At 45.3% G+C, this 19,883-nt stretch overlaps 2 protein-coding genes across 2 annotated transcripts in view; both read right to left on the reverse strand.

Annotated features, from left to right (window-relative positions):
- Positions 1 to 19,883, reverse strand: part of LOC110496478 (kielin cysteine rich BMP regulator) — a 43,256-nt gene that overhangs the window by 13,007 nt on the left and 10,366 nt on the right. Inside the window, exons 6-27 of the mRNA XM_036955850.1 lie at positions 6,884 to 6,957; positions 6,675 to 6,768; positions 6,509 to 6,591; positions 6,261 to 6,354; positions 6,059 to 6,138; positions 5,860 to 5,945; positions 5,690 to 5,768; positions 5,417 to 5,516; positions 5,238 to 5,323; positions 5,021 to 5,114; positions 4,725 to 4,871; positions 4,517 to 4,623; positions 4,329 to 4,422; positions 4,045 to 4,218; positions 3,868 to 3,950; positions 3,615 to 3,708; positions 3,338 to 3,520; positions 2,853 to 3,023; positions 2,576 to 2,749; positions 2,378 to 2,460; positions 1,927 to 2,017; positions 1,674 to 1,756 (exon numbers count right to left, since the gene is read on the reverse strand). Of these exons, the coding sequence (XP_036811745.1) occupies positions 1,674 to 1,756; positions 1,927 to 2,017; positions 2,378 to 2,460; positions 2,576 to 2,749; positions 2,853 to 3,023; positions 3,338 to 3,520; positions 3,615 to 3,708; positions 3,868 to 3,950; positions 4,045 to 4,218; positions 4,329 to 4,422; positions 4,517 to 4,623; positions 4,725 to 4,871; positions 5,021 to 5,114; positions 5,238 to 5,323; positions 5,417 to 5,516; positions 5,690 to 5,768; positions 5,860 to 5,945; positions 6,059 to 6,138; positions 6,261 to 6,354; positions 6,509 to 6,591; positions 6,675 to 6,768; positions 6,884 to 6,957 (2,354 nt within the window). The remainder of the gene's footprint in view (positions 1 to 1,673; positions 1,757 to 1,926; positions 2,018 to 2,377; positions 2,461 to 2,575; positions 2,750 to 2,852; positions 3,024 to 3,337; positions 3,521 to 3,614; positions 3,709 to 3,867; positions 3,951 to 4,044; positions 4,219 to 4,328; positions 4,423 to 4,516; positions 4,624 to 4,724; positions 4,872 to 5,020; positions 5,115 to 5,237; positions 5,324 to 5,416; positions 5,517 to 5,689; positions 5,769 to 5,859; positions 5,946 to 6,058; positions 6,139 to 6,260; positions 6,355 to 6,508; positions 6,592 to 6,674; positions 6,769 to 6,883; positions 6,958 to 19,883) is intronic.
- LOC110496468 lies at positions 8,013 to 11,593 on the reverse strand. The gene is made up of 3 exons (XM_021572399.2): positions 10,360 to 11,593; positions 8,960 to 10,212; positions 8,013 to 8,843 (listed from the first exon to the last, which is right to left on the reverse strand). Exons 1-3 carry the CDS (start codon positions 10,549 to 10,551, stop codon positions 8,651 to 8,653), a joined length of 1,638 nt encoding a protein of 545 aa, XP_021428074.2. The 5' UTR covers positions 10,552 to 11,593; the 3' UTR covers positions 8,013 to 8,650.

A 19,883-nucleotide genomic window follows, 5' to 3' on the forward strand; every position in this document is an offset into this window, starting at 1 on the left:
CCCTTCACGTTTCTCACGTTTCTCACCCTCTTCTGGATCCTTCCTATAAACCAATTTGATGGACATGATGATGTAGCCCAGGGTTTCCCAAACTCGTCCTAGGACCCCCCCTGGGTGCACGTTTTTGTTTTTGCCCTAGCAATACAGAGCTGATTCAAATAATCAAAGCTTGATGATGAAGGGGTTAATGGAATCAGCTGTGTAGTGCTAGGGCAAAAAACAAAACATGCACCCGGGGGGGGGGGGGGGGGGGGGGGGGGGGGGCCAAGGACCGAGATTGGAAAACCCTGATGTAGTCTACATCTCTGACTCATATTTATGAACAGCCGACATAAAAACCTGCAGCGATTTGAATGAATGTACCAATATATATATATTCTGTAGGCAACCTTCTCTTTCTGTTGTAACTAAGGATACTGCAGTAGCACAATCGGGACGCACACTGTAAACCCCAAGGAATTTTTAACTCAAATACTTCTAGTAAGTTGTACTCAAAAGTCAATGAAAAGTCATTATTACTTCAAATGTTCATGTGGTACTGACTCAAAACTAAATGAGAAGTCACACCAACTACATTTTTTAAAGATATGATAACAAATGAACTTTTTCCCTAGCATGCTCTGCTGGAGGTAGATTATTTTTGAGTCATTTTTATATCTTTGTTTTTGCATGTATCCAAGCATTACATTTTTGCACCCATTACTGAAATGGTTGATCTAGTTTAAATGGCTTAGGTAGTTTCCTCCCACTGTTCTTAACCCTGGCAGTCGTTATGGATGCAGGTTGCAGGTGAATATAACTTAGGAATTACACATCAATTTGCAAGCCAGCATAATGTGATTTATAGTTAGGGTTGTAAAATTCTGGTAAATGTCCCAGGTTTTCCAGAAATCCTGATTGGAAGATTACTGGAATTGTTTTTGGGAAAGTTTGTGGAATTTTGCAGGCCTGATGTGCCCTGTGAACTATGAGTTTCAGGCCACTGTATAAGGCCTTATGATATATTGTATGTAATGGTTAAATTATACTGATAATAATTCACCTAGGAACTCACTTGGTGAAGGCTACCAGACTAAATGAACGAATTCAACAACCATGTCTCTGTCAATAACAAATACAGTCATGGGTGGTAACTCTACAATTCAATCGAAAAGGCAAGGCACACTGGGAAATTATTGGAGTCGTGGCTTAGTGAGGGCATTAAATTGAAGTATACCTTAATCAAAAAACGACATTTGTATTACTCATATGAAGGTAGTACTGCTCACTTCAGCTATTCAACTTTCTTATCCAGTCATTTTTTAGATCATCGGTTTCCTAAAAATGTTTGAGTAGCCAGAATGTATCTGGTTTTACAGTGCAGTCTACACATTGCTTTGGGGCAAAAACAATCTCAGTTTTAACCACAAATAACATACAACTGTTAAAAAATGAAAAAAAAGAACACTAATACTCCCTGTCTGCTTCCTGCTTAGCCAATGTTTGCAATGATGATTTTTAAAAAAAGAGCATCACATTGCTATTTAGACTGCCTATCTGAGTCCTGCTTGTGTTTGATATGGGAGGGAGTTGTAAAGTAGAGAAGCTCGCACATGCGCAGAAACAGGATTGCAAACGCAGCCACTTAACCTTGACCCCACCCTGAACTCTGACCCTGATACTTGACCACTCACTGAGCATGTGCAGGTTTCACAGGTTCCTCTGGTTCCAGGGAAGACCTGTCCATCAACGTAAGCCCCGCCCTGGAACACACAGCCTACACACACACACACACACCCACCCACCCACCCACCCACCCACCCACCCACACACACACACACACACACACACACACACACACACACACACACACACACACACACACGTCAGTGTCAGACAGAAAGAAATAAAGACAGACAGACAGATATGTTATAGTGGGTAGAGTACCGTCACACAAGGGGCAGCCACAGGGGCTGGTGGCAGGATGAGAGCAGGAGGCTGGAGGACACAACTTCTTCACACACCTCACTGATCCGCCCTACAGACAGGGAGAGAGATATAGAGAGGAGAGAGTGGGAGAGAGAGAAAAATATTTAAATAAAGTTACACATACAAAGTACAAATAGGTGTCTGATGAAGGCGATTACGCCGAAATGTAAGCCTGAATGTATGTCCCGTCAATAAACAATCAGATCTATGCAGAAACAGAGTGATCCTTTTTCTTTATTTCCCTGGGCAGTCACCTGTCGAAGTGTCCTGGGGTAATAATTTTGGGGGGATTTTAAAGTCCCTCAGTTGAGCACCTGATTCCATTTTTGTTCAAGCTTAGCTGATGCTTGTTTGGGTATACTTTCTTTCCATTGTGTATTAAACACTAAATAGTGTGTGCGTGTGTTACCTGGCAGCTACATTCTGAGCAGGGGTCAGTAGGGTCAAGGATTGACTGGCCACTGATGAGGACCACATTGCCATGGGAACAACCTGTCACAGGAAGAAATTGCCATAGAAACCATGTCTAAAGGAGAAACATTGTAAATATGTTACTTAGAGGAACAATGACATACGGTGTGTGTATGAGGTGTGTGTGTGTACGCACGGTTACACTCTCCGCAGCACTGGCCGGGTGGCTTGTAGGGGTGTGTGCAGTCCTGGTAGCAGGGTAGCTGGCTACACACCACATCACCTACGTAACATGTACACACTCGACACGGGTCCTGTCCACTGAGAAACTCATAGCCATCAGCATACTCCGTACCCCCATACATACAGCCTGCAGAGAGAGAGCGAGAGAAGGGGGAGAGAAGGATTTAGTCCTTCCCCTCTAATCAGGGACTGATTTAGACACACACACAATATCCCACAAGGTGTCTCACCATCACAGGCTAGGCAGCACTCTCTCTGTATTGGGTAGGGACAGCTGACAGCAGGGCAGCGTTTCCTCTCACAGTGGACAGAACCCTCGCGACACACACACACTCCACACGGGTCCGACACATCACCCCACGACTCCCCATTGGCCCGTTCCCGACCCTCATACAGACAGCCTGAAACACACACATGTGGGCTATATGTGTAATATCATGTTATGTAGGCTGTTTGAAGAGTAATGTCATGTTATGCAGGCTGTATGAAGTGCAATGTCATGTTATGTAGGCTGTATGCAGTGTAATGTCATGCCATCCAGGCTGTATGAAGTGTAATGTCATGCCATGCAGGCTGTATGAAGTGTAATGTCATGCCATTCAGGCTGTATGAAGTGTAATGTCATGCCATGCAGGCTGTATGAAGTGTAATGTCATGCAATGCAGGCTGTATGAAGTATAATGTCATGTTATGTAAACTGTATGAAGTGTCGTACCGTCACAGGTCCTGCAGCACTCCTGCTGTATGGGGTGTGAGCAGTGAGCGAGGGGGCAGGGCTTGCGCTGACATCGAGACGTCCCATTGGTGCAGAGGCATGATCGACAGGGGTCAGTGGGGTCGTAGAAACGCTCAGTGTGTCTGTAGGGCCGACCCTCATACACACAGTCAGCAGGGGGGACTGCACAGACACATAGAATAATTTATGACACCAAATAATACATTTACTTTTAATTTCAATTAGTCAATCTTTGTCCCTGGCTGTAGTTGCGTACCTGGGCATTGGGGGCAGCATTCTCCAGGCAGCAGGTTGGGGATGGAGCACGCCAGCGGTGGACACCTCCTCATCAAGCACTGGACGTTACCATTCTACAACACACACAAGGTATGGGCCTAACAGGTTCATGGTTGTAGGCATATGGGATTGTCACTCAAACCTTGAGCTACAGTAGGATGGTCATTTTAGAATGGGCAAAACACGGGATTACAGCTAACCCTCAACATTGGCGCTCATGTGTGTGTTCTTACGATACAGTGGCAGGTCCTGCAGTTGTCAGTGGGATGGAGGAACTCTTGTCCGTTGGGGTACTCTTTCCCAGCGTAGCTACACCCTGCAAAAAGGTGTTCATTACTTAGACATGGTTTGACACTATACATGTGTGTGTGTGTGTGTGTGTGTGTGTGTGTGTGTGTGTGTGTGTGTACCGTTACAGTTGTTCTGGCAGCAGGTCCCTGGGAGGGGGGTGGTGCAGTGAGGCCGGGGGCATTCTGATGCGTGGCAGTCAACCCTCCCTGACACACAGACACACTCCTCACACACACTCACCGGGCTGGGGAACACCTCGCCGTCCACAAACACACGGTTCTCAAAGGAACAGTCTGGAACAAACACACAGGCAAAAATACACTTAGAAAACACAGGTTTTGCATTTACAAGGTTAATATATATGTGTGTTAATATATGTGTGTGTGTTTTAGGCGAAGAGTACCTGAGCATTTAGGGCAGCACTCTCCGTGCGGTGTGTGTGTGTTGGAACAGTTCAGGGGGGGACAGGCTCTCCTCACACACTGCACCGTACCCTCCTGGGGAGTGGGGGGTAGGACCATGTTATGCAATTTTATATTGCAGTATGTTATATGTGTGTGTGTATGTTTGGCTGTGTGTGTGTCCTCTCACCAGACAGGTGCAGGTATGACAGGGTTGGTCGGGGTGTGTAAAGGTTTGTCTGTTGCTATAGATACGCTGATCGAAGGTACAGCGCTCACACTCTGCACAGCACAAACCTAGAGAGAAAGGAAAAAGAGAATGGAATGAGAATGGAAAAGAAAGATAGCCATTTCAAATAAATACCCTCAGACAGACATGCACACTCACACTGTCTTACCGGTGGTCTTCGTGGGGTGTGTGCAGGCAGTGGGGGGACAGTGGGTGTGTGTACACACCACTTCTCCGTTTAGACAGGTACAGTTGGTGCAGCCCTTGACCTGCCACTGAGAACCCTCCTCATACTTCAACCCCTCCAACACACACACTATAGAAAAAGAGAGAGAGAGAGACAGAGACAGAGAGGGGGGGGGGGGGGGGGGGGGGGGGTGTAGGATTGATTATGTAAAGATATATTCCTGTCTTTATCTCTGTATGTATAGGATGTTATCATTGTTGCAAAATAATATGTGGTACCTTTGCAGATGGGGCAGCAGAACTGGGGGTTATTGATGGGGTTGGAACATTGGACCGGAGGACACCTCTCCTCTTGGCACCTTACATTTCCATCCTGATACATACACACACACACACACACACACACACACACACACACACTCAGAACTTCTGTATTGTTTGTTAGGATGTGCATCAATGTGTGTATGTCTATCTATGTGTGTGAGTTCAGACCCACCTTGCAGCTGCACTGGACACAGGGTCCACTTCCAGCTGGGTTAAAAACATTACCATTAACGTAGACTCTCCTCTCGTATTCACACTCTGCAGAGACAGACACACACACAGAGGTGGGATGGATAGATAGTGGTGAAGGTTAGAAGTTAGAGTGTAAAGACTGCGGCAGGCTGAACTCACGATCACAGGTGGGACAGCACTGTCCTCTAGGCGTCGCAGGGTGGCTACAACGCAGAGGTGGACATGATGCATCCATACGCTCACATGACACCTCTCCATCCTATTGGTAAGAGAGATACACATCACATGACAACTTTCCAGCCTATAGGAGAGAGAGAAACGCATCAAATGACACCTCAACAGCCTATTCATAGACTTCCAATATGTCACTTTTTTGTTGTGGCCATACTGATTCCCGACTTGAACACGTCCACACACATAGTCAGTACTCACAGAGCAATGGCAGCGGAGACAGGGATCTGTCCTGGAGGGGAACATCAACACCTGAGAGTCATACTCACACTGCTCACACCTAGGACACACACACACAGGCGAAAGATGATGCTTATTTAACTACATGTGCTACTACAGCTATGATACTGGTGGTTTTATGTGTGTGTTACCGTGGGCAACAGTCTCCGGGGCGACGGACAGAGTTGGGGCAGGAAACCGCAGGGCAGGGTCTAGGCGAGCAGAGGACATCTCCATTCTGAGGAGAGAGAGGAGAAACACACACACACACACGTCAGGGTCTGTTTTAGACACATACTGTATGCACAAATATTTGACATACAGAGACACAGAGCTCTCTCCGAGTCTTACCATACACACACACTCCTGACAGCGGTCTACACTAGGGACCTGGGCTCCATTCAGGATGTCCTGGCCGTTCATTCCGCAACCTGAAACACACATAATCACACACTGTCACTGTATACTCAATTCTACGCACACACACACAGACACGCACACGCAGACACACAGAGACAGACACACGCACGCACACGCAGACAGGGTGTCTCACCATGGCAGACTGGGCAGCAGGTATTGGGTGGTGGGGAGGAAGGGTTCCGACATGGAGGGCTACACCTCTCTGTCTCACATTTAACAACACCCTCCTGGCAAAAGTTAAAGGTCAGGAAATTAATCTACAGTAAAAGTAAATTCCTGTCAGCACATGAAGCCATCTCTAGTGGATTATGAGAAATAGAAAGAACAAAAGAGAGAGAGAAAAAAGGAGAAAGAAAGGAAGCAAGTGAGAGAGAGACTCACCAGACAGTAACAGAGACTACAGGGGTTTTCTGATGGTCTCCATTTAGCTCTGTGGTGGTAATGGATGCCTGTATGGATACAACCTACAGACACCCATCACAAATAAATGCATATGTCAGTAATAAGAACACATGATTGCTTCTGTCAGAGTATGAATTATACAAACCTCTACAGCGAGGGCAGCACTCTCCATGAAGTGTCTCCTGTTCAGAGCAGTCGAGGGGGGGGCAGGAAGGTGGGGAACACACCATACTACCCTCCTAGCACAACCCACAGAAAGAAAGAGCAAAGAATCATAATTTAGTCAATGTATGTAAGTGTTGAAGTGTATGTTGGTACGTAGTGTATGTGTCAGTGTATGGCAGACATATTCACCTTGCAGGTGCAGGTCTGGCAGCCATCGATGGTGTTGACAGAGGAATTATAGGCACGACCGTCCAACTTACACCCTACAGACAGAATGAGAGAGAGGTTAGGGAGGTGTGTATGTTTGTTCTGTGTACTCGTATCTGTCCATGTCCGCATGCTAGCAAGTATGTGTGTGTATATGTTGGACGTGTTTAAGGTATACTGGGGTAGTGGGCTTTGGAGGGGGGGGGGGGTGAGTGTCTAGTTTGGCAGCAGTATGCACTCATCTGACAAACAATCAGACCTAAGAATAAATAATACCCTGGTAATTGGAATGTGTGTTTCTGTGTGATATCCCTCCCTCCCTCTTTCTCCCTCCAACTCACTCTCCCTCTCTCCTTCTCTCTCCCTCTAACTCTCTCTCCGTCTCTCTCCAGAACATCTGGCTTTCCTCTTTAGTAATGACACAACAGCATGCTGCTCATATAACACACACACATACACACATGCGCACAAACACACACACACACGCACACACGCACACATGCGCACAAACACACACACACACACACACCCACAGAGAGAGATGTTTTACAGCTGTAACCATAAACAGAGGTGCCTGCGGTGGTACAGAGTTAGAGACTGCCCCGGTGAGTACATTAACACACAATTGACTTGTCAGAGCAACAGTTTGTGTGTGTGTGTGTGTGTGTGTGTGTGTGTGTGTGTGTGTGTGTCTGTGTGTGAGGCTGCCCACCAATGCCAGGAAGCATTTCCGCCACTCATCCGAGCATGCAGGCCAATGCAGAAAGATCAAAGAGTGTATGAGTGCGTGTTTGTGTGTGTGTGTGTGTGTGTGTCGGCTGGATGCCATCAGAAACAATTAAGAGAGATGGGCAGAAAAGAAAGATGGACATAAAAAAACAAGAGGAGACAAAGACAGTAGACAGAGAGAATGGGGAAAGAGAAATAAAAACTGATTAAGACAGAAGATAAGAGAGAGTGGTAGGAATGAGAGAGTGTGAGGGATGGAGAGAGAAATTAAGAGAAGACGGAGAGAGAGAGGGGGAGAGGGGGGAGAGAGAGAGAGAGAGAGAGAGAGAGAGAGAGAGAGAGAGAGAGAGAGAGAGAGAGAGAGAGGGAGAACGAGAGAGAGAGAGAGAGAGAGAGAGAGAGAGAGAGAGAGAGAGAAAGAGAGAGAGAGAGAGAGATTGAAGGCATAATATCATGTTTACAGTACATTCCAACAGGGTCGTTTCTATAGGGAACATGACAGAACAGAGACCCATTCGACATATACCGGCCTACTGTGTGTATATGTGTGTGTGGAGATGGAACTTGCTTTAAAAATAAGTAACCTTTTCATTTCTATAGGGAACATGACAGAACAAAGACACATTTTACAAATGCCAGGGTGTGTGTGTGTGTGTGGTGAATATCATGTGGTGGGTAAACAGCTTAATAGATGAAGAGTAAAAGCAGCAACAAAGAACACTAGAAACATTCACTCCCTTTATCTAATACAGTGTGGTACATTGATTACACCTCCTAATGTCTAAATATCTCCTACTTCAGTTAAATATTCAAAGGAAGTGCTACAGGGTGTGCAGACTTTCATTCCAACCCATCATCAAAGTGTATTCCAGAAAGAGAAAAGTGTCCTATCTCCAGAATTGGTAACCAGCCTTGGTAATGAAAGCTCTGATGTCGAACTGCATACGTTTTTCATGATAAAAAAGCATTTTCTAGTCATCTTCCACTACGCTGAATGACATGGGCGCCGGTCAGCACTGGTTACCAGCCCTGGCAGATGACGTACGCTCCGGTGGTTGGGTCAAGCCACTCAGTAAAGCAGGAGCCACAGTTCCGCAAACGACACTCAGCCATCGGGTTACCAAGACAACGGGCTTCACGGCAGAGGTCAGGGCAGGTCATGGGGGCAGAGCCAAGAGGACAACCGGAAAACCAGTGTAGTTCAAAACAAAACCTACAACACACACACAAACCAATGAGAAGATACAATAACAACTTCTACTCTAAAGAGATATATTCACGACTCACTGGCTACTGTTTACACCCCCTCTCTAATTGACCGATGGTTACCTGCTGTCTGGGGTGATTGGCAGCCAAATGCCCCGTCCCCTCTGTGACATCACCTTGTGGGTGTAGTAGTCATCAGAATGCTTCTGTCCCGCCCACTCCCGCTCCAGCTGACCAATCAGGGCTTGGCTCTCCTCTTGATCCAGAGCCATCCAATCCTGCAAAGGCCAGTGCTGAGGCAGGGCTGTGATTGGAGAGCAGGTTCTTGTAATGTGGTTAAGAGTGTGTTGATTGGTTGAAATTAGCTGCTGTTGGGTGTGGTAATAGAACCGTAGGTAGTGCGGTCCGTTGTAGAACCAGTTACAGCTGTCCTTATCGTAACCGTCTGGTCGAAATCCAAATGCATCAAAACCACCCCGGTCCAAACCAAAGGGGTCGAAACCATAAACATTGTAGCCACTGTCGCTAAAGAGCTCTGACATAACCTTCTCTCTTTCTCTCTCCTCCTCCTCTCTACTCTCCTCTCTCACCTCACTCTCCTTCTCTTTCTCCCCTTGAGTCTCCTCTTCTCTCTCCTCCCCCCTCATAAACAATCCATCCCAGCGCATCCCGAACCATGTAACATTGTGGCGGTTAAACCCATAGCGGTTGTATCCAGAAATGTCATAGCCCTCTCTGTCGATGTGGTCACGGTCCAAACCATCCTTACTGTAACCAAGCAGGTCCCAGCCCATGCGGTTGAAACCTTGTCTGTCATATCCATTGCGATTGTAACCACTGTGGTCAAAGCCATCATAGCTTTGTGCATTGTAATCATAGGTGCTGTGTTTATGGTTGTTTTGTGTATCTTGTCTCTTTCTGTGATAGCTGGCAGTGTCTTTCGCTCCTCTGTGGCGGCCCTTCCCTCTTTCGGCAAGGAGTGATGATGTCACATTGCAGGGAGCTCCGAGGGTTATGGGTACATACACCACACACAGTTGTTCCCGTGAAGACATCACATCATCAGGAGCAATGCCGAACGGCTTCATCTTGACGAGACGCTGCCTCACCGGGTACTTGGTGTGTAGGTGAGTGTGCCCATGAGCTTCTTCATGAGTGTGCACGTCTCTGTGCCTGTCCTGCCAGTGTGTCCAGAGCTTGTCGATGAAAGCGGCGTGTGAGAGGTAGAGGGGGTCATAGGCGGCCAGAGGAGAAGCCATGTGGCCCCCCACCCAGAGCCTAAATAGCCCAGACAGCCCCTGCAGAGCCTGGGAGAACAACAGGAAGTTTCCCTGAGACAGTAGCCTCTGGACGCTCACCGCGTCAGGCACAGACACCTGCTGAGACCAAGGGACAACGTCAGAGGAAAACATGACAGACAAATAAAGATCACTTTATTGACCTTTAGCAATGACATACAGTAATCATTTCATAGTGTATACAGCTTCAAAACATGAGGAAAATTGTAAAATCATGAGGCTAACCGAGGTGTTGAAGCTCCGTCGTAGACAGGGGGACCAGTGAAACCGTGCAGACAAGCCCTGGAAGGAGTGGTGGGGGACACAGCCTGAGACATAGTTGCTCTCTTGCTCTCCATCCCCCTCACTCACTCTATCCCTCTCTTCATCCCTTTCCCTCTCGCCATTCCTCTCTCTCTCTCCGTCCCCTCCAAACATCTCGGGCTGCCAGACAGCTGAGGTCAAAAGATCACCAGAGTCGACCGTCCACTCGAAGTACGGAACACCCAGTTGGCATGACGACACAGCCTGGAGCTCCTGCTCCACCACCCGCAGGAAGTAGCGCTGCCAGGGCAGGAAGTAGGTGTGGTCACCAGCCTGAGGGGAGAACTCAGCTCTCAGCTTGGTGAAACCATCCCATACACCTACACAAAATCCAACATGAAAACAAGACTGATCCAAGGTATAATAGAGAACAAATGTCAGTTAGCTATACACTTGGGTAGTAAAGAGTTAGCTGTACATGAGTACCTGGCTAATAGAGTTAGCTGTAAAAGTGTATCTAGCTAGTAGAGTAAGCTGTACAGAGTACCTAGCTAGTAGAGTTAGCTGTACAAGTGTACCTAGCTAGTAGAGTTAGCTGTACAAGTGTACCTAGCTAGTAGAGTTAGCTGTACAAGTGTACCTAGCTAGTAGAGTTAGCTGTACAAGTGTACCTAGCTAGTAGAGTTAGCTATACATGTGTATCTAGCTACTAGATTAAGCTGTCAGGTGTACCTGGTTCTTAGAGTTAGCATTAACTGTAAAGGTATACCAGGCTAGTAGGGAGTTAGCTATACATGTGTACCTAGCTAGTAGGGAGTTTGCTATACAGATGTGCCTAGCTAGCTAGGGAGTTAGCTATACAGGTGTACCAGGGTTTCCGTTAGGGACATTTCACTGGCAGCATTTTAAGTTAAAGCTGTAAACGGATAATAGAGTAGTAGGGAGTTAGATATATAAGGTGTACCTCGCTAGTAGGGAGTTAGCTATACAGGTGTCTCTAGCTAGCTAGGGAGTTAGCTGTACAGGTGTATCTAGCTAGCTAGGGAGTTAGCTGTATAGGTGTATCTAGCTAGGGAGTTAGCTGTACAAGTGTATCTAGCTAGCTAGGGAGTTAGCTGTACAGGTGTATCTAGCTAGCTAGGGAGTTAGCTGTACAGGTGTATCTAGCTAGCTAGGGAGTTAGCTGTACAGGTGTATCTAGCTAGCTAGGGAGTTAGCTGTACAGGAATATCTAGCTAGCTAGGGAGTTAGCTGTACAGGTGTATCTAGCTAGCTAGGGAGTTAGCTGTACAGGTGTATCTAGCTAGCTAGGGAGTTAGCTGTACAAGTGTATCTAGCTAGCTAGGGAGTTAGCTGTACAGGTGTGTCTAGCTAGCTAGGGAGTTAGCTGTACAGGTATCCAGGGTTTCCGTTAGGAAGATGTGGCGCCGGACATTTGACCGTCAGTCTTTTAATTTAATAATAATTTAACGGACATTTGACACATTAACCTGATTAAGGCGTCCACCCAAGATGCTTAGAATGACAGAAATCACCTTCATGTTTATTCATCTTAACAGAATATGCAACTAGAAGATGTAACGGCGGTGTCCGAATTCGCGTGCGCACTTTGAAGATGTTAGAATAACTGCCACATTTACTTTTCCTCAGCCATCAAGATGGGTAACGAACAGCAAAATCACTAGCCTATGTCAATCTAATATCCCCCATAGGAGAAAAGTGTACCTATTCTATTGGTCAGCTTGTTGTTCTGTGTAAGAAAAAATAGCCTATTCCAAACAGACTCTGGGACAGTTGTGGGACAGATGTGCCTAGCTAGCTAGGGAGTTAGCTATACAGGTGTACCAGGGTTTCCGTTAGGGACATTTCACTGGCAGCATTTTAAGTTAAAGCTGTAAACGGATAATAAAGTAGTAGGGAGTTAGATATATAAGGTGTACCTCGCTAGTAGGGAGTTAGCTATACAGGTGTCTCTAGCTAGCTAGGGAGTTAGCTGTACAGGTGTATCTAGCTAGCTAGGGAGTTAGCTGTATAGGTGTATCTAGCTAGGGAGTTAGCTGTACAAGTGTATCTAGCTAGCTAGGGAGTTAGCTGTACAGGTGTATCTAGCTAGCTAGGGAGTTAGCTGTACAGGTGTATCTAGCTAGCTAGGGAGTTAGCTGTACAGGTGTATCTAGCTAGCTAGGGAGTTAGCTGTACAGGAATATCTAGCTAGCTAGGGAGTTAGCTGTACAGGTGTATCTAGCTAGCTAGGGAGTTAGCTGTACAGGTGTATCTAGCTAGCTAGGGAGTTAGCTGTACAAGTGTATCTAGCTAGCTAGGGAGTTAGCTGTACAGGTGTGTCTAGCTAGCTAGGGAGTTAGCTGTACAGGTATCCAGGGTTTCCGTTAGGAAGATGTGGCGCCGGACATTTGACCGTCAGTCTTTTAATTTAATAATAATTTAACGGACATTTGACACATTAACCTGATTAAGGCGTCCACCCAAGATGCTTAGAATGACAGAAATCACCTTCATGTTTATTCATCTTAACAGAATATGCAACTAGAAGATGTAACGGCGGTGTCCGAATTCGCGTGCGCACTTTGAAGATGTTAGAATAACTGCCACATTTACTTTTCCTCAGCCATCAAGATGGGTAACGAACAGCAAAATCACTAGCCTATGTCAATCTAATATCCCCCATAGGAGAAAAGTGTACCTATTCTATTGGTCAGCTTGTTGTTCTGTGTAAGAAAAAATAGCCTATTCCAAACAGACTCTGGGACAGTTGTGGGACGATAGATCCCAAAATTATGCAACCAGTAGGCCTAGGCTACATGAAAAGAAAACTTGAAAAAGCAATGAGGCTGATGCAACAGATCAGATCGTTTAGCTTAAAATGTTGACAAACTATTACTACTACTACAATGTAGAAAATAGTAAAAATAAAGAAAAACCCTGGAATGAGTAGGTGTGTCCAAACTTTTGACTGGTAGGTATTGTATATACAGTTGAAGTCGGAAGTTTACATTCACTTAGGTTGGAGTCATTAAAACTCCGTTTTCAACCACTCCACAAATTTGTTGTTAACAAACTACAGTTCTGGCAAGTCAGTTAGGACATCAACTTTGTGCATGACACATGTACTTTTTCCAACAATTGTTTACAGACAGATTATTTCACTGTATCACAATGCCAGTGAGTCAGAAGTTTACATACACTAAATTGACTGTGCCTTTAAACAGCTTGGAAAATTCCAGAAAATTATGTCATGGCTTTAGAAGCTTCTGATAGGCTAATTGACACAATTTGAGTCAATTGGAGGTGTGGATGTATTTCAAGGCCTACCTTCAAACTCAGTGCCTCTTTGCTTGACATCATGGGAAAATCAAAAGAAATCAGCCAAGACCTCAGAAAACAAATTGTAAACCTCCACAAGTCTGGTTCATCCTTGGGAGCAATTTTCAAACGCATGAAGGTACCACGTTCATCTGTACAAACAATAGTACGCAAGTATAAACACCATTGGACCACGCAGCCGTCATACTGCTCAGGAAGGAGACACGTTCAGTCTCCTAGAGATTAACGTACTTTGGTGTGAAACGTGCAAATCAATACCAGAACAACAACAAAGGACCATGTGAAGATTCTGGAGGAAACAGGTACAAAAGTATCTATACCCACAGTAAAACGATTCCTATATCGACATCACCTGAAAGCAGGGAAGAAGCCACTGCTCCAAAACTGCCATAAAAAAAAGCCAGACTGCGGTTTGCAACTGCACATGGGGACAAAGATCGTACTTTTTGGAGAAATGTCCTCTTGTCTGATGAAACAAAAATAGAACTGTTTGGCCATAATGACCATCGTTGTGTTTGGAGGAAAAAAGGGGAGGCCTGCAAGCTGTGGAACACCATCCCAACCGTGAAGCACTGGGGTGGCAGCATCATGTTGTGGGGGTGCTTTGCTGCAGGAGGGACTGGTGCACTTCACAAAATAGATGGGATCACGAGGGAGGAAAGGTACGTGGATATATTGAAGCAACATCTCAGGACATCAGTCAGGAAGTTAAAGCTTGGTCACAAATGGGTCTTCCAAATAGATAATGACCCAAAGCATTCTTCCAAAGTTGTGGCAAAATGGCTTAAGGACAACAAAGTCAAGGTATTGGAGTGGCCATCACAAAGCCCTGACCTCAATCCTATAGAAAATTTGTGGGCAGAACTGAAAAAGCCTGTGCGAGCAAGGAGGCCTACACACCTGACTCAGTTACACAAGCTCTGTCAGGAGGAATGGGACAAAATTCACCCAACGTATTGTGGGAAGCTTGTGGAAGGCTTTCCGAAATGTTTGACTCAAGTTAAACAATTTAAAGGCAATGCTACCAAATACTAATTGAGAATGGGAATGTGATGAAAGAAATAAAATCTGAAATAAGTAATTCTCTCTACTATTATTCTGACATTTCACATTCTTAAAATAAAGTGGTGATCCTAACTGACCTAAATGTCAGGAATTGTGAAAAACTGAGTTTAAATGTGTTTGGCTAAGGTGTATGTAAACTTCCGACTTCAACTGTATATATATATATTATTATATATATATTTAAGTATATTTTCCGTTATTATTTTCCCAGAACCCTACCACCCCTCCCCTAATTGGAGTAAACTAATGGACAACAACACTTAGGCTTTTACTTCCAGCTTCTACTATACATACTATGTACATTTTACAGACACAATGTAGTTTACAATATTTATCTTTTGTTTGTTTTGAATCTCATTCTTCAGCTAGCCTCAACCCCTCCCATCTATCTCTGTTGTTTCACAAAAGTTCTGAACCTACAGTATATACATTTTACAGACACAGTATATTTTACATTAGTTACCTTGTTGTTTTTAGTCGCAAAAGTTCTTTGCATAATGCAATTAGCGGGAACACACTGTTGTCAAAAGCTCACTGCACATGCGAGAGGTTTTATGTGAGAGAGATGAAAATATCTGTTCGAAATTTAGAAAGAGGGGAGATCTAAAGATGCAACAACTAGCATGGATTGCTAATATGACTAGGATCGTGCCTATGGCTACTGGACAATGAAAGAAAGTTGATTTGAAAACCAATAGAACATGAGACAAATAAGCTCTGGTGTCAATAGCATATGGAAGTATTTTTTTAAGGTCAGATTTTACTTTGAAGCAAAGCAAGACATGCCTCATAATATTCATTAAAATGTTCAGGTTTCAAACAATTAAGTATATGTGTTCAAAAGGCATACTGCCTCCAGCTCATTGTAAGTTGGTGTGTGACGTGATGAAGCCTGCCTACCGTTGCCTATGCACTTGAATAGCGAATTGGAAATGTGCTTCAATTATCAGTTGAGAAATTTAAATAGCAGCGCTTTTTAATCGTGGCCATCAAAACAGTTTTTAACATACGATTGAATTTATAATTGTTGCGCAATGATTGGGCTTATAAAACAATGTTTCACTCTTGCAGTAACAAATTCGCTTTTTGAGGAGCTGTAGCAGCAGCTCGCACTGTCTGACAGAATAGGCTCTGTAGCTGTATGCTGTGCATGTGTGATAAACATAACGACTAACAAAAATACACAAGCACCAATTTAGGCTAAAAAAGTATTATTTAGTAATGCAACATTTTTTTTCTCCCGGCCAATTGACCGGCGGCAGTTTTATTTAATCGGCTTTTCATTATTTTTGGGGGGGGGGGGGGGGGGGGGGGCAAAAGCCGGCTATTACTAGCTAACGGAAATCCTGAGGTGTTGGGACAGTGAATTTTTGTAGTTGGCTCTGTACTCCAGCACTTTGGATTTGAAATTATACAATGACTAAGAGGTTAAAGTGCAGACTGACAGCTTTAGTTTGAAGGTATTTTCAACCATATCGGTTGAACCGTTTAGAAAAACTTTTAGACCAAAAGTATTAGCACAAATTCATTTACATGTGTATTAAAGAAGTCAAAAGTTAATTATTTGGTCCCATTTTCATAGCACGCAAAGCCACATCAAGCTTGTGACTCTACAAATTTGTTGGATCCATTTGCTTTTTGTTTTGGTCATGTTTCAGATTATTTTGTGCCCTATAGAAGTGAATGATAAATGGTATTGTGTCATTTTGGAGTAACTTTTATTGTAAATAACAATAGAATATGTTTCTAAACACTTCTACATTAATGTGGATGCTACCATGATTGCGGATAATCCTACATTAATCGTGGATAATGATGAGTGACGAAGTTAGACACACAAATATCATACTCCCACAAAAATGCTAACCTCCCCTGTTACATGACACTCATCATGACACAAAAAGTGCAGTAATTTCTACACGGTGTACCGATATGGATGAAAATACCCCTCAAATTAAAACTGACAGTCTGCACTTTAACCTCATTGTCATTGTATCACTTCAAATCCAAAGTGATGGAGTACAGAGCCAAAACAACAACAGTTGTGTACCTAGCTAGTTGAGAGTTAGCTGTACACAGGTGTACCTAGCTAGTTGAGAGTTAGTTGTACACAGGTGTACCTAGCTGGTTGGGAGTTAGTTGTACACAGGTGTACCTAGCTGGTTGGGAGTTAGTTGTACACAGGTGTACCTAGCTGGTTGGGAGTTAGCTGTACACAGGTGTACCTAGCTAGTTGAGAGTTAGTTGTACACAGGTGTACCTAGCTAGTTGGGAGTTAGTTGTACACAGGTGTACCTAGCTAGTTGAGAGTTAGTTGTACACAGGTGTACCTAGCTGGTTGGGAGTTAGTTGTACACCTGTGTACCTAGCTAGTTGAGAGTTAGCTGTACACAGGTGTACCTAGCTAGTTGAGAGTTAGCTGTACACAGGTGTACCTAGCTGGTTGGGAGTTAGTTGTACACAGGTGTACCTAGCTAGTTGGGAGTTAGCTGTACACAGGTGTACCTAGCTAGTTGGGAGTTAGTTGTACACAGGTGTACCTAGCTAGTTGGGAGTTAGTTGTACACAGGTGTACCTAGCTGGTTGGGAGTTAGTTGTACACAGGTGTACCTAGCTAGTTGAGAGTTAGTTGTACACAGGTGTACCTAGCTGGTTGGGAGTTAGTTGTACACAGGTGTACCTAGCTAGTTTGGAGTTAGTTGTACACAGGTGTACCTAGCTAGTTGGGAGTTAGTTGTACACAGGTGTACCTAGCTGGTTGGGAGTTAGTTGTACACAGGTGTACCTAGCTGGTTGGGAGTTAGCTGTACACAGGTGTACCTAGCTAGTTGGGAGTTAGTTGTACACAGGTGTACCTAGCTAGTTGGGAGTTAGTTGTACACAGGTGTACCTAGCTGGTTGGGAGTTAGTTGTACACAGGTGTACCTAGCTAGTTGGGAGTTAGCTGTACACAGGTGTACCTAGCTGGTTGGGAGTTAGCTGTACACAGGTGTACCTAGCTGGTTGGGAGTTAGCTGTACACAGGTGTACCTAGCTGGTTGGGAGTTAGTTGTACACAGGTGTACCTAGCTGGTTGGGAGTTAGCTGTACACAGTTGTACCTAGCTAGTTGGGAGTTAGTTGTACACAGGTGTACCTAGCTGGTTGGGAGTTAGTTGTACACAGGTGTACCTAGCTGGTTGGGAGTTAGTTGTACACAGGTGTACCTAGCTGGTTGGGAGTTAGTTGTGCACAGGTGTACCTAGCTGGTTGGGAGTTAGTTGTACACAGGTGTACCTAGCTGGTTGGGAGTTAGCTGTACACAGGTGTACCTTGCTAGTTGGGAGTTAGCTGTACACAGGTGTAACTATCTAGTTGGGAGTTAGCTGTACACAGGTGTACCTGGCTGTGCGTAGAGCCTCCTGATGGCTCGTTGGTACTGGCGTCTCTCTTTCAGGGTCAGGTCTCGTATCTCCTTCCGCTGTGTCAGTTGACTACACCCACACTGCACCGCTCCGCTTTGATCACACAAACACTCTTCACAGCCATGCCTGAACCTCTCCCCGTAGCTCCGAGGCAGGCTATGGTAGAGGCAGCCACAGGCGTGGACGCAACCCACCTCAGAGCAGCGCTGGCCGGGGGAGAAACTCACAGCCTCTCCCTCACCCTGCAGGTCCCTGACCCTGGCCTGACAGGCTGACACAGACAGGTACTCACAGCTGTAGATGAAATCAGCATCTGTCCCGTCAAACCCACGAGCATTTTTCTCTCTCCCTCTCTCCTCCTTTCTTTCTCTCTGCTGGTCTGGCCTGGTCAGGTTGAACCACTGGTAACCAAAGTGATCAGATCCGTCCTCCTTGTCAGTTATTTCTCCAAACCATGCCTCTTCCTCCTTTTGGCCCCTTCCACTCTGCTCCTGGTTGGAGGTTGTGTTGTATCCATGGCGACCGTTGCCCTGGCTGTCGTAGCCAATGAGAGGGCTCGGTTTGGGCAGGCGGAAGCAGCAGGCTCCCATCATGCACTGCTCCTGGCAGGCCTCGAGGGAGAGGAAGTTGTTGTTGCTGTTTCCTGTGCAGAACAGGAAGTGGTCACAGCGGCCATGGGCGGGGCTGAAGGACCAGCGACGCTGAGGCAAACTCTGACCTCTACAGCTGCCCTCTGGACGGGGCTGCCAGCATGCCTACACACACACACACACACACACACACACACACACACACACACACACACACACACACACACACACACACACACACACAGCGCCTTTAACCCTCCCTAACTCAGTGCAGCATTCTCCATCAAACATCAGGACAATGCTAGTCTAATGTTAGGCATTAAGTACTACAAAGCAGTGCGAGTTTCCAGAAAACCTCGTAGATAAAGTGGAGTTTTTCTCTCAACAACCTAGCCGCACCAGGCCTGAGAGAGTAACAATTGAGAAATGTATTTTTGACAATGAATGAAGCACTTTGTTTAAAAGACGATTTGTACTTGATCCAGCAATGCGGTCAGGAGGTTTCCGTACGGCGGGTGTGATTGCAATTGCTAAGCCTCAAGAGGATTACAGAGGCCAAATCGAGCTCCATACGGTGACACCGTGCACCTCCCAAATTTAGCAACAATGCGGAGGGCCCTGCATAGCTCCGTATAGCGCCGCATTGAAATGATTGGTTGATGGTTGGTGGGGGTGGTACATCCTGTATAAACACAAACTAACTTCCTTGACAACTTCCTTGACAACAAACATGGATAACTTTTATGAAAGGCTATCAGAACCACAGGAGGTTAGTGGCACCTTAATTGGGAGAACAGGCCCCTGGTAATGGCTGGAGTGGAATCAGTGGAATTGTATCAAACACATGGTTTCCATGTCTTTAATGCCATTCCATTCACACTGTTCCAGACATTATTATGAGCCGTCCTCCTCTCACCACTGTTAAGAACAAGTTCACAAATAAAATACATCTTTATGATACCTCGTGTAGGAATTTAAAAGACACCAACATGAGTTTGAACGCCTGGAAAGAGATCGGGCGAGATAATGGGGATAGATGCGGTAAAGAGGTCAATGGAGAGCAGATAGTGGGGGATAGAAGGATGCTGGATTGGCACACATTCAAC

Source organism: Oncorhynchus mykiss, chromosome 2 (assembly GCF_013265735.2).
Source record: "Oncorhynchus mykiss isolate Arlee chromosome 2, USDA_OmykA_1.1, whole genome shotgun sequence".
NCBI lineage: Eukaryota > Metazoa > Chordata > Actinopteri > Salmoniformes > Salmonidae > Oncorhynchus > Oncorhynchus mykiss.